Source organism: Hyperolius riggenbachi, chromosome 10 (assembly GCF_040937935.1).
Source record: "Hyperolius riggenbachi isolate aHypRig1 chromosome 10, aHypRig1.pri, whole genome shotgun sequence".
Taxonomy (NCBI): domain Eukaryota; kingdom Metazoa; phylum Chordata; class Amphibia; order Anura; family Hyperoliidae; genus Hyperolius; species Hyperolius riggenbachi.
Window position 1 is genome coordinate 1,886,940 of NC_090655.1, and position 14,599 is coordinate 1,901,538.

At 46.9% G+C, this 14,599-nt stretch overlaps 1 protein-coding gene across 1 annotated transcript in view; it reads left to right on the forward strand.

Annotated features, from left to right (window-relative positions):
- PPRC1 (PPARG related coactivator 1) overlaps nt 1-11,940 on the forward strand; it is a 62,153-nt gene extending 50,213 nt beyond the window's left edge. Inside the window, exons 12-14 of the mRNA XM_068258371.1 lie at nt 773-894; nt 7,060-7,211; nt 11,301-11,940. Of these exons, the coding sequence (XP_068114472.1) occupies nt 773-894; nt 7,060-7,211; nt 11,301-11,404 (378 nt within the window). The 3' untranslated portion in view covers nt 11,405-11,940. The remainder of the gene's footprint in view (nt 1-772; nt 895-7,059; nt 7,212-11,300) is intronic.
- The last annotated feature ends 2,659 nt before the right edge of the window (nt 11,941-14,599 follow it).

Here is a 14,599-nt window from a genome sequence, read left to right on the forward strand (position 1 = left end):
CCAGCTGGTTGCTCCTGTATATGTGTTAGACCGCCGCCCTGATGGCTGCTCCTGTATAATGTGTGTTAGACCGCCGCCCTGCTGGCTGCTCCTGTATGTGTTAGACCGCCGCCCTGCTGGCTGCTCCTGTATAATGTGTTAGACCGCCACCCTGCTGGCTGCTCTTGTATAATGTTAGACCGCCGCCCTGCTGGCTGCTCTTGTATAATGTTAGACCGCCACCCTGCTGGCTGCTCCTGTATAATGTTAAACCGCTGCCCAGCTGGCTGCTCCTGTATAATGTGTTAGACCGCCGCCCTGCGGGCTGCTCCTGTATAATGTGTGTTAGACCGCCGCCCTGCTGGCTGCTCCTGTATGTGTTAGACCGCCGCCCTGCTGGCTGCTCCTGTATGTTAGACCGCCGCCCTGCTGGCTGCTCCTGTATGTGTTAGACCGCCGCCCTGCTGGCTGCTCCTGTATGTGTTAGACCGCCGCCCTGCTGGCTGCTCCTGTATAATGTGTTAGACCGCCGCCCTGCTGGCTGCTCCTGCATGTGTTAGACCGCCGCCCTGCTGGCTGCTCCTGTATAATGTTAGACCGCCGCCCTGCTGGCTGCTCCTGTATGTTTAACCGCCGCCCAGCTGGCTGCTCCTGTATGTGTTAGACCGCCGCCCTGCTGGCTGCTCCTGTACAATGCGTGTTAGATCGCCGCCCTGCTGGCTGCTCCTGTACAATGCGTGTTAGATCGCCGCCCTGCTGGCTGCTCCTGTATAATGTTTTATTTGTTTTTTAGGAGGAGAGGAGAGTCGTCTATATTGGAAAGATAAACAGCGAGATGACCAGAACGGAACTCAGGAGACGATTCTCAGTATTTGGAGACATAGAGGAATGTACCATCCACTTCAGAGAGGAGGGGTGAGTAGAAGAATGTACATATCACTTCGGGGGGGGGGGGGGGGGTGTTTCACATCCGTCCTGTCATTTCCTAGGTTAAATGTATGGTGTGTATTTTTATTTAGCAGGAAATTACTACAAATCTATTTCTCTTTGGTGCTCTACCTTTTGGGCTAAAGAGTGTTTTTTATTTTGAAAATGTTTTAGTGCTGCTCTACAAACAATAATACATAAATAATTAAAAATAAATGATACTGCGTTACTGCAGCCCTTCTGTCAGCTGCGGGCCCCGGCCAGTCATCTTGTCATCGCTCTACCTGACCTCGTGTCGTCATTGTCCGGCTGCTGCATCACTGCAGAGGGCAGAGTGTGTTAAAGCACAACTGCTGTGACAGTGATAGGGAGGCTGCCATATTTATTTCCTCTTCAACAAATACCTGCAGTAGTATCTGAATCACACACAAGAAACAAGTATGCAGCTAATCCAGTCACACTTCAGTCAGAGCACATGATCTGCTGCATGCTTGTTCAGGGGCTATGGCTAAAATCATTAGAGGCAGAGGATTAGCAGGACAGCCAGGCAATGTGCATTGTTTAAAGGGAAATAAACATGGCAGCCTCCATATGACAATCACTTTAGCTGTGCTTTAAAGGGGAATTGAAGTAAGAGCTATACGGAGGCTGCCATATTTATTTCCTTTTAATCAATACCAGTTGCCTGGCAGCCCTGCTGGTCTATTTCTCTGCTGTAGTATCTGAATAACACCAGAAACAAGCATGCAGCTAGTCTTGTCAGCTCTGACTTTAAAGTCAGAAACACCTGATCTGCTGCATGCTTGTTCAGGGGCTATGGCTAATAGTATCAGAGGCAGAGGATCAGCAGGGCTGCCAGGCAACTGGTATTGCTTAAAAGGAAATAAATATGGCAGCCTCCGTATACCTCTCTCTTCAGTTCCCCTTTAAGAGATAGAAGCCATATTGTTGCAATACTCTGCCCTTATGATGGGATCACCCATGTGGCTCCGCCCTTATGATGGGATCACCCATGTGGCTCCGCCCTTATCATGTGACCATCCATATGATGGGAGTGCCCTGAGGCTTGCTGTGGCCCTAACTTCATCAGCCAGTGACCATATTATTACCTGTCCCATAACCGCCTCATTGATGAAGGAAAGCATAGAAACCAGTTATCCAGCTGTGCTGCTGGAGAGAGCTGGGCAGTGAGATTCTAGTAATGATATGCAGCTTGGACTGGGGCCAATCAGAATTGGCAGGAAGTGAATGTGATTGGCCGGTTTAAGCTGCACAGTAATTGCCTTAGATATAAAGATGTTTCTTAACCCATTCGCGTTCCGTCGTTTTCACTTGAGCAATGTTCACCTCCCATTCATTAGCCTATAACTTTATCACTACTTATCACAATGAACTGATCTATATCTTGTTTTTTCCGCCACCAATTAGGCTTTCTTTGGGGGGTACATTTTGCTAAGAGCCACTTTACTGTAAATGCATTTTAACAGGAAGAATAAGAAAAAATCGGAAAAAATTCATTATTTCAGTTTTCAGCCATTATAGTTTTAAAATAATACATGCCTCCATAATTAAAACTCACGTATTGTATTTGCCCATGTGTCCCGGTTATTACACCGTTAAAATTATATCCCTATCACAATGTATGGCGACAATCTTTTATTTGGAAAAAAAAAGGTGCATTTTTTCCGTTTTGCATCGATCACTATTTACAAGTTTAAAATAAAAAAAATAGAAATTTCATCTTTACATTGATATTTAAAAAGTTTAGACCCTTAGGTAAATATTTACATGTTTGTTTTTTTTTTTTTTTTTTTTGTTTTTTTTTATATTAACCACTTCCGGATACCGGGTGGTTTGGCTGATCTGTGCTGCGGGGGCTCTTCAGCCCGCAGCACAGATCAGAAATCAGGCAGGGCGATCAGACCTCCCCCCTTTTTTCCCCACTAGGGGGATGTCCTGCTGGGGGGGTCTGATCGCCGCCGCGCTGCTGTGCCTAGCGGGGGGGGGGCTCCTCAAAGCCCCCCTCCGCAGCACTAGTCCTCCCTCTGCCTCCTTCCCTCCCTCTCCCGTCCCCTGTGTGCGGCGCAGGACGGGAAGCCGTCCTGCGCCGGATAGGATAGGCTTCAGCCTATCAGGTGCCGGCGGTCCCCGGCCAATCAGAGGCCGGGGATCGCCGATCTCTGCCACGGCGCTGCTGCGCAGCAGCGCCGTTTACATGTAAAAACCGGGGAAGATCTTCCCCGTGTGTTTACATTTACCCTGCGAGCTGCGATCGGCGGCTCGCAGGGTGCTCACGGAGACACCCTCCGTGAACTGACATGGAACGGCCGCTCGTGGAAACCACTTCAGGATTCAGGGGCGTAGTTAAGCGTACGCAGAATCCTGAAGTGGTTAAACATTTTATTTGGGTAGTTTTGGGAGGGTGGGAGGTAAACAATAGGTTTACAAGGTAAATGTGTGTTGATTGTTCATTTTTTTTTTACTTTTAGTAGTATTACTTTTTGGCTACAAGATGGCGGCCATGAGTTTGTTTACATGACGTCACTCTAAGCGTAACACACGCTTAGAGAGACGCATGGGGGAGGTAACAGCCAGAAAAGGCGCAGCTTCCGAGAGAAGCTGTCGCTTTTTCAGCGGGGGAGAGGAATTAGTGATCGGGCACCATAGCCCGATTCACTGATTGCCTGGCTAACGAACTGTGGGCCGGGAGCCCGCGTGCACATGCGCGATCGGCCGCGGGAGCGCGCATGGTTCCTGGACGTAGTTTCTACGTCCAGGAACCAAAATAGGTTAAGGTTTCCATTGATTATCAATCTTGGCTTCTATAAAAGTAGGGATGAGCAATGTAAATATTTCATGCAGGGTTATGTAACATTTGCATTTTTGTATGCAAATGTATGTGGTTTGAAAAAGGTTTAAGCTGATTGGTCCGTTTTCCAACCATGTATTTGCATACAAAATGTACATAATTCTGCATGAATGCTGAAATACTTGGATTTTTTGGTCCTCTTAAAGGGAACCAGAGACGCCGGAATAGTAAAAAGAAAAAAAGATTTTATACATACCTGGGGCTTCCTCCAGCCCGATAAGCCTGCATCGCTCCCACGCCGCCATCCTCTGCTTCCTGGATCGCCGGTACCGGGTCCCGTCACTTTCGGCGGACGCGGCCAAATGTCCGCATGGGCAGGGGCTCCCTCCATACCCTTACGCGTGCGGCTGCGCAGTATGCAGCTGCACACGTACGGGTATGCTGGGAGCCCCTGTGATGTGGACAATTGTCCGCGTGCTGCCGCCGACTGGCCGAAACTACGGGACACGGTACCGCCAGATACAGGAAGCGGAGGAGGGCGGCGTGGGAGCGATCCGTGCGTATGGGGCTGGAGGAAGCCCCAAGTATGTATAAATTCTTCTTTCTGGGGCCTCTGGTTCCCTTTAATTAGAGATTTCTTCACTATAGCAGTAAATCGAGATGTTTTGCTGATTAACCAGCAGGGGGCGTTCAATATAACAAAAATAAAGTAATTATTCTTTTGCAGCATTTTTTGCATGTTCCAAAATAAAGTGAACAAGAAATACTGCCTTTGCTCTGCATGTTTTGCAGAGCGTGTCGTGTATGTTTATAGCGGGCGTGTTTGGACTGATATTCCCGCCATTGAGCGACAGCCCTGTAATGCTTACAGTTGTCTGAGCTCGGTAGTAGTTTCCCAATGCTGGGGACGTTAGTGCAAAGCCCAACAGACTGTAACCGATCTGGCACACGCTCTGATTGGCTTATCGTCGCTCCGTACGGATAAACCAGTTTTTCTTTAAATGACAGCTGAATGTGGAGGAGGAAGTGGCTGTTACCAAAAAATTCACTTTAACCACTTGAGGACCCACCCTTTACCCCCCCTTAAGGACCAGCGCTGTTTTAGGTGATCTGTGCTGGGTGGGCTCAGCAGCCCCCAGCACAGATCAAAGGGCACTCAGAGCGATCAGATCGCCCCCCTTTTTTCCCCACTAGGGGGATGATGTGCTGGGGGGGTCTGATCGCTCCTCCTGGCTGGCATTTTGCGGGAGGGGGGCACCTCAAAGCCCCCCTCCGCGGCGAAATCCTCCCCCTCCCTCTCCTACCTGCCACCCCCGGGAGATCTGGGCTGCACAGGACGCTATCTGTCCTGTGCAGCCAGTGACAGGGCGTCCCCTGTCACATGGCGGCGATCCCCGGCCGCTGATTGGCCGGGGATCGCCGATCTGCATTACGGCGCTGCTGCGCAGCAGCGCCGTACAAATGTAAACAAAGCGGATTATTTCCGCTTGTGTTTACATTTAGCCTGCGAGCCGCCATCGGCGGCCCACAGGCTATTCACGGAGCCCCCCGCCGTGAATTGACAGGAAGCAGCCGCTCGTACGAGCGGCTGCTTCCTGATTAATTAGGCTGCAGCTGGCGACGCAATACTGCGTCGCTGGTCCTGCAGCTGCCACTTTGCCGACGCACGGTATAAGCGTGCGGTCGGCAAGTGGTTAATACAAAGCGTGCTTCATAAACAAAAGCAGATTGTTGTAAACCGTCGTCTCCTGGATACGGTTTCTTTACCGTGAGGGGAAATTGATTGTTCTGATCGTTATACTCTCTGCGCACGGGATCGGCTCGTGCTCCGCTTGTAAGATAGAACGTTTCTGTTATGGCGCAATGTAACCGAATAATCGTTCCGTTTTCCCTCATTTTTCTTATAGCTGCATTTATTAGATATGGAATTATAAAGTTAAAATCTGGCTGGAAATTCAGGATCCCTTTTAAGTTATGAATTTTTAAGCTTCTAGTCCTATTACACAGCAAGGAAGGGAACGGGTCTTACAGGATGTGCGTGAGTGATGCAGTGCTGCCCGATCTACGGTGCTGGCAGAAACGTGTGCTGTGTGGATAGATTGTCAAACTAAAGTCCTAGAATGCTTTCCTCAACTTTATATCCATGTAGCCACTAATGGTCCACTTTAAAGAGAATCTGAAATGAAAATCAAGTCAAAATAAACACATACTTACCTTCCGTGTAGTCTACTCATCAATCTTTCTTCTCTCCTGCGTCCTGTTTGTCCGCTGTGATCAATGGAATTCTCCGTCCATTTTGAAAATGCCCATTACCCCCGAACAGCTTCCTGGTCAGCACACTGTTAAACTGTAATATCGCACACTTGAGCTATAGGGAAGCATGGACATTACCTTGCACATTCAGGTGTAACTGACAGCTGCTGATATATAACTTACAGCAACTGGTATATTTCAGTTCTGACAAAATATTGTCATAACTGGAAGGGATCACTGTAAGAAGAAAATGGTGAGATTGAGGAACTGACTGTGAGGTAAGTATGTAATATACATTTGCAGCTACGTCATGTTTAATTCAATTACTTTACTCAGTACAGGTTCCCTTTAAAAAAAAAAAAAAAATTTTAGTGAACCTTAACTGAGAGGGATATAGATGTTGCCTGCCTGGCAGTCCTGCTGATCTGACTGCAGTAGTGGCTGAATCACACACCTGAAACAAGCATGCAACTAATCCAGTCTGACTTCAGTCAGAGCACCTGATCTCCATGCTTGTTCAGGGGCTGTGGCTAAAAGTATTAGAGACACAGCATCAGCGGGCGATTCAGGCAACTGGTATTTTCCAAGGAAAAATCCATCTCCTTCTCAATTTAGGTTCCCTTTATGCAATTCTGCAGCTTCTGTAGAGGGAAGTCTCTGTAGACTGTCCCGCCTGTTGAAGTTATTTGGCCAAGTGGTTAAATATTCCTTCAGGATTCCTGACAGTGCATGATTACAGCGGGGGACTGTGGTGTGCCGAGCACATAGAGAGAGAACCTGTATGGGGTCCAGAGCCTCCCTCTACATAGATGAGTATCTAAGTTCTAGTTTCAGCATCGCTTCAGAATTGCTGTAAATAGCCTTATCATTGGTCCATCAGCCATAATAGGAAATTCCATAGGACAGCAGCATCCTCTTGTTTACATTTGGGTAGAGGATAGGTTGGCTGACTGTAGAAGTTCTCTCCCTCCAGCTGCTGCCCTGTACACAAACATGGTTCAGTATGAAAGTTCGGGACTCGAGTCTGCACGACCCAACACCTTAAATCACGTGACTTGCATTGATGTGGTTTTTTTTGTTTTGTTTTTCAGTGACAATTACGGTTTTGTGACGTACCGCTACACTGGGGAGGCCTTTGCCGCCATAGAGAATGGGCACAAGTTGCAGCGTCCGGACGAGCTGCCCTTTGACCTCTGCTTTGGGGGAAGGAGACAGTTCTGTAAGAGTAATTATGCTGATCTCGGTAAGTTCCTGTTCGTAATCTTGTGTGAGTGGAGAGATTGCTGGGGATTGGTCTGGCTGCTCCCAGTAGACTGGATTCAAACGGGAGCCAGTGCTCAGCAGAGGGGGCCCAAGAGAGGAGCTTAGCAGGCTCTATAGGACCCGGAGACCTCCCTCTCCTTAGGTAAGTATCTGGTTTGGTTTTTTATAACTATTTCCATTTACTTTAACCTCTCTGGCGGTAAACCCGACACAGTGTCAGACTAGCCGCCGCAGGGGATCACATGGCCCCGGGAGGATTTATTTTAAATAAAAATTGCGCTATATTCTTCAGCTAGCACTTTGCCAGCTAATTATGTCCCCCAAGTGCCTCCGGTCCCCACCGATCGCCCCCGATCACCGCCGTAATACGTGTACTCCCCAGGCATTCCGCGATGGCCCAGGCTTCGCTATGGGGAGGATCGGGACTGCGCATGATGTCATGTCCGATAGTCACCATAGCGATGAGTGAAGCTGGATCGTGAAGCTGCGGCTCTCACGGGATCGCGGACGGGTAAATATTGCCGGAGGCGATTAGGGGATCAGAGCGGTGCTAGGGGGTTTGGGGGACATAATTGGCTAGCAAAGTGCCAGCTTACACACAGCGCAACTTTTATTTAAAAAAAAAAAAAAACTCCCGCGGGCGCAGCCGCTAAAACTACGTAACGCCTGGGAGGTTAACAGAACTTAATGCTGAAAAATGAATAAAGACAATTGGCAGAACAATAAGACACCTGAAGCACGAAGGATATTGAGGCTGCCAGATTTATTTTCTTTTACACAATACCAGTTGCCTGGCAGCCCTGCTAAACCTCTGCCGCTAATACTTTTAGCCACAACCCCTGAACAAGCATGCAGCAGATCAGGTGCTTCGACTGAAGTCAGACTGGATTAGCAGCAGGCTTGTTTCTGGTATGTGATTCAGCCACTACTGCAGCCAAAGATCAGCAGGGCTGCCAGGCAACTGGTATTATTTCAAAGGAAATAAATATGGCAGCCTCCATATTCTTCTCACCACAAGTGTTCTTTAACCTCCATGGCAGGTTGATTCTTGGCTGACTTTAGGATCTTAAAGCAGTGCAATTTTCTCATGGGATTTTTAGACCCTAAAAGCAGGGGGGGGGAAAAATCATACAGCAGAGATTCCCTGCAGTCCAGCACAAGACTCGCCTCCCCGGATCCAGCGCTGCAATTCTCCCTCCATCCTCCGGGTGGTGCTATACCCCTAGGGTGAGATGAATGTCTGCCATGTGACAAATGACGATCTTATGTGAAGGAACAATAGTCTCCAAAGACTGGAAGATGAGGGCCTGCAAGTGTCCAGATAGAGGAGGAGGCGAGTTCTAACCGCTGGTGTGTCCCTATACCTCCCGGCGGTCACCACAGGCTCTGGGTCTGCACCCCTGACTTCTTCCATTCTACCCCTGCTCTGTCAGTACACCCCCTCCTCCTCCCCAATGTACATTAGTTTGCTGATTGGAGTCTGACACTTTGAGCCGACAAAATAATAATGGGCTGAGATTGTGATTTTGGGGTTCTCATAAACTGTAAGCCATAATCAACATTATAACAAAGGCTTTACCACTTGAGGACCCAGCCTTTACCCCCCCTTAAGGACCAGCGCTGTTTTTTATGATCTGTGCTGGGTGCAGCCCCCAGCACAGATCAGGTGGCATGCTGAGCGATCAGATCGCCCCCCTTTTTCCCCCCCTATGGGGATGATGTGCAGGGGGGGTCTGATCGCTCCGGTCGGCAGGCATGTTGTGGGGGGGCACCTCAAAGCCCCCCTCCGTGGCGAAATTCCCCCCCCTCCCTCTCCTACCTGTCCCCCCTGGTGATCGGGGCTGCACAGGACGCTATCCGTCCTGTGCAGCCTGTGACAGGCTGTCCCCTGTCACATGGCGGCGATCCCCGGCCGCTGATTGGCCGAGGATCGCCGATCTGCCTTACGGCGCTGCTGCGCAGCAGCGCCGTTCAACGTAAACAAAGGAGACATACGTCTCCTGCGCTTACATTTAGTCTGCGAGCCGCGATCAGCGGCTCGCAGGCTGTTCACGGAGACCCGCTCCGTGATCTAACAGGAAACGGCCGCTAGCGCGAGCGGCCTTTCCTGATTAATTAGGGAGGCACCTGGCGACGCAGATCTGCGTCGCTGGTCCTTCAGCTACCACTTTGCCGCCGCAAGGTATGTGTGCGGTCGGCAAGTTAAAGAAAACCTGTAACAAAAAAAACCTCCCCTGGGGGAACTCGCCTTGGGTGGGGGAAGCCTCCGAATCCTGTTGAGGCTTCCCCCATCCTTCTCGGTCCCACGGCGGCGGAGATGATGCTTTACGAGCAACGGGGATGTGTAAATATTTATGCTGGCTCCCACGAAGTGTCTGGCAATCCTCCCTCGACAAGCCTGACAAGCGCTGATTTATTTACCCTCCCTGGCTCCAGTGCAGGCGCAGTATCCGCTCTCCGCTTGAAGATAGGCGTAGATAGCCGATCGCTGTCGGTCGGCTCTACTGCGCAGGTGCAAGTCTCCTGTGCCTGCGCAGTAGAGCGGACCCGACAGATCATCTATTTCCGTCTATCTCCATGCTGAGAGCCACAACAGCGCCCCCGCTGGAGCCAGGAGAGGTGATTAATCGGTGCTTGTCGGGGAGGATTCCGGGACACTTCGGGGGAGCCAGCGCTGGACTGCCTGCAGCTACAGGGATGGGGGAAGCCTGATTGGGACCCTGAGGCTTCCTCATCCTGAGGTGAGTACCCCTCAGGGGAACTTCTTTTTGGTTACAGGTTCTCTTTAAAATATCTCGCTCTGCATGTAATGAGTCTATTTCATAGATTAGTTTCACCTTTTTAAATGGATTTACTGAAATAAATGGACTTTTGCGTGTCCTTTTTCGAGCTTTCACCTGTATACATACACATGCTTTCATGATGCCACCCTTCTAGTGGTTTGTACTGAGTTTTTATGGACCGAATATTTAAATACCATTTTTATTCTGGTTGAATACAATCCATTACACACCATACAATTCTTGGTAAAGCTGTTCTGAATTTTCCAACTTGTCCAATTTTAAAATCGAGACATGGGAAATTTGATCAGATTTCTCAATCGAAAACAATCTTAAAGATTTTCCAGTGCAATCGTTTTAATCGGATTGAGGTAAAATCAAAAAAATTGTAACTTGTGTGGCCACCTTAAAGGCTTACCTAACCAGCATTAAAGGAGTTATCAGGGAAAATCCTAAAAATTAGCGTTACTCACCTGGGGCTTTCTCCAGCCCCTTGCAGCCGACTGTCCCACACTGTCAGTCATGTGGCCATGATGGACAGCGGTGCTTAAAGAGGAACTCCAGTGAAAATAATGTAATAAAAAAGTGCTTCATTTTTACAATAATTATGTATAAATGATTTAGTCAGTGTTTGCCCATTGTAAAATCTTTTAAATCCCTGATTTACATTCTGACATGTATTACATGGTGACATAGTTACTATGGGCAGGTTATGTAGCTGCTTCTAGCTGTTTTGGCTGTTAGACAGCTGTAAACAGCCATTTCCTGTCTGTGAACATTGTTACATTGTGGCAGTTTGCCCAGAGTACCGCAGTACCAGAGATTCTTGTGGGAGGGGTTTCACCACAATATCAGTCATACTGCGCCCCCTGATGGTCTGTTTGTGAAATGCAATAGATTTGCATGTAAAAGGGGGTATCCGCTACTGATTGGGATAAAGTTATATTCTTGGTCGGAGTTTCTCTTTAACGCAGGCACAGTAAGGGCACCCTCCCTGTCGTCCTCTGCACTGTGCGGTGGCAGAGAGCTGAGGTGACAGCGTGGGACAGTCGGCTGCAAGGGGCTGGAGAAAGCCCTAGGTGAGTAACGCTGATTTTTAGTATTTTAAAATGTTTGCTGTAATGTGATCAATTAACTAAAAAAAAAAGTTAACTCCATTATTTTTCAGATAATTTTTTTGTTTTTTTTTTTGAGGGGGCAGGTTATAGGTTTTGTCTAATATATTGTGTATAGTCATTTTTTTTTTTAAATGGACAGATTGTAACTATTGATTTCTTTTCTTCCTCTAGACTCAAATCGTGGTGATTTTGACCCCGCCCCTGTTAGAAGCAAATTTGAATCTGTGGACTTTGATACGTTATTGCGAGAGGCGCAGAAGAAGCAGCGGAGGTAACGCCACGCCCCTCTTCCCGCCTCCGATTTATTGTGAGAAGCCGCAGAAGAAGCAGCGGAGGAAACCACGCCTCTCCTCCCGCCTCTGATTTGTTGCAAGAGGCGCAGGAGGAGCAGTGGAGGTAACGCCACGCCCCTCCTCCAGCCTCTGATTCGTTGCAGGAGGAACAGTGACGCTAACGCCACGCCCCTCCCCACCTCCAATCTATTGTGAGGCGCAGAAGCATCGGAGATAACGCCACGCCTCCAGCCTCCAAAGAATCGGAATATATAAAAGCCTATTAACCAAAAGAATTTACCTCAGAACACTGGAGAGAAGGTTATTCACTAACAGAAGTTATTCCCCCCCCCCCTCCCCCGTTACAGGGGATTAAGTGCCGCAAAAAATATTTTCTTTTCTAAATAAGTAAAAAATAATCATAAAAAAGGTTTCAAAGACACTTAAATTTTTTTTTTAAGTATTTGGGTTTTTTTAACCTATTTAACACCGCTTTTCTGCGCGTTCTGCACAGATACAATGGAGAGAGAATCACTATGCAGATCAATATAATAAAAAATATATATATATATAAACAGAAGTTTTGTCTTTATTACAGATTAATTCCTCAAGTTTATTTATTTATTGTATTTATAAAGCGCCAACATGTATTTAAATCTAACTGACATTTCTAAGCACACTTCAACACGCGACTGATGTCTCTAAAAATGACCGCACGCGATACAACCAGATCATTTTATTTTTACCACTATTTGAGCAAATGATTGAAGAAAAATTTCCAATCAACACATCGAGTTTGTAGAATATTCTATAAAATGTGTTTTGGTGTGGTGGAAAGTTCTGTTCAATCAATCTGTAATTGTGCCCATACACGGTACCATAAAAACGTTCGATCTTCCCGTTTCTTTCAACCAAAACGATCGACTGTTGAAAGTTGAAAATCTTTTTCGATCAAGAAAAACAAATCGATTATTCCGTTCTTCAATAAAAATCCGATCAGACATGTTGGAAAAATCTTTGTTCGATCTAACGGAATAATCAAACTAAATTATCTAATGGAAAAAAAAAAATGTACCATGTTTGGGCACCTTATAATAATTTAAATGGAACATGAGGAGCGCAAGGCCAGTTAAATTGACCCTCAAAGGAAACTGCACAACCAAGTACAAGGGACAGTTTTGGGGGTTTCGAGAGCAAACAAGAATATTAAAGGAATCCCACACATTCATGGGAATGGGGGGAAACTTACAATCTCTGGGCAGCATTTACAGAGGGGATGTCGGTCCCAAAATCAAATTCCATTTACCCTCAGATCTGTTCATTATGCAGCCTGGAACCTCACCCTGCATTGCAAGCACTCCAATCTATTCAGAAATCTCTCTTCTGTAAGAAATCATATCTGTCAGCCTGGCTCTTCCATTGCTGACGAGAAGGAAGCTTGTCATCGCCCATCTCCCACATTCCTGCTCCTCACTGATTGGCTGAGGGCAGTTCAGTGTGAAGCTGCTGAAATCTGATCTGTGCTGTGCTCACATGTTTACAAAGCAAGCAAGCTATGACTGCTGTTTTTTAGGAGAAAAAAGTAAGGGGGAAATCCATCAGGATTGACTTCATTTAGAGGGAATAAAGATGGCAAAGGCCAAGAATAAAAAAAACTATTTACTATATAAAATTCACAGAAATCAAAGCATGGACAGTACCGTACATACAGTATGGTATGTGAGTAGAAGTATTTATCAACTTATGGGATTTTCCTCCTTGGATAGTATAGCTGTCCTTCATGCTTTAAAGAGAATCTGTACTCTAAAATTCTTACAATAAAAAGCATACCATTCTATTCATTATGTTCTCCTGGGCCCCTCTGTGCTGTTTCTGCCACTCCCTGCTGCAATCCTGGCTTGTAATTGCCATTTGTATGCAGTGTTTACAAACAAAAGACATGGCTGCTAACCAGAGTGTGATACACTGAGAACAGCTTACTGTGTGACTCATGCAGAGCTTGGAGAGGGTGTGTAAAGCTTCTGCCAATGACAAGCAGTGCTGCACATTCCACACATTCCAGCCTGAGCCCTACAGAGCCGACAGAGGAAAGAAGATAAGATAACAGATATTACAGAGACAGTGCGGCTAGAAAAGGCTGCAGTAAGACAGACCACATTAGAACAGGCATAGGAACTTATAGGATAGAAGAAATAAGGCTGAAAATTGTTAGTCTCTTTAAGCCGGGAATGGAACTGAAATTTCAAACCCTTTATTTCAAAATGGCCTGTCCCAGATTTCAGTAAAAGTTAAACTTTCCCTGAAACTTGCGCCGGTGAGATCAGTGTGGGTTGTTGTCCCTGGTCCGTGTTGGGGAGACGACCTGTTTTGTGACATGACAGGTGTGCAATCTCTCCTGCAAATATTCCTGAGGGGTTTTCTCTGCAGATCTACCTTCAGGGTGTTGCTACAGGCAAGAAATAAAAACATTTGCCCTTTTACTTTAACCCCTCATTTCCCTTTCTGCTATAAATACCAAAAAAAAAAGCGTTAAAAATAAATCCTAGTTACCTTTGGGACTCTTGTCTCTCCCCCCCCCCCCAAATAAATCCTAGTTACCCCCCCCCCCCTTATGGTCCAGAGCAGTGTTGACATTTTAGCTGTGACCCTATTTAATCAGCAATCACTTTATCCCTACTTATGACACCTAAATGAAATGTATATCCCCCCCCCCCCCCCCAAAAAAAAAGTAGGCTTTTATCGTATGGCATTTTTTTCAAACAATTTAGTCTTCTATGCATTTTATTGGGGGGAAAAACATTTTCAGTTTTACCAATACCAGGTTAAAAATAAAACGCCCTACTTAGGACCACTGTAGTCCCTTACACACTCCAATGAGTTCTGGGTCACCGTGAGCTTGCTGGTTAGTTAGTCTGTACCTCTCGGTGTTACAAGCCCTACTGCATAGAGCCAAATTATTCCATGCCATGCACTGATGAGGATCAAACAATCCGAAACAGTCTGTATGCATGTTGGATTATTATGGCTCTGTACAAATTAACAAGCTGACACATCATTGCATTCCAGCGGTTCTGGAGGTGTGTTTAGCTTCTAAGGGTAACAATGGTTAATTTGCATATATTCAGCAGTGTTGCTCTGGGAGACATCTAGAGCTCACTCCAACCTGAATTATCGCAAATTCTTTCTGTTTTAAGAAAG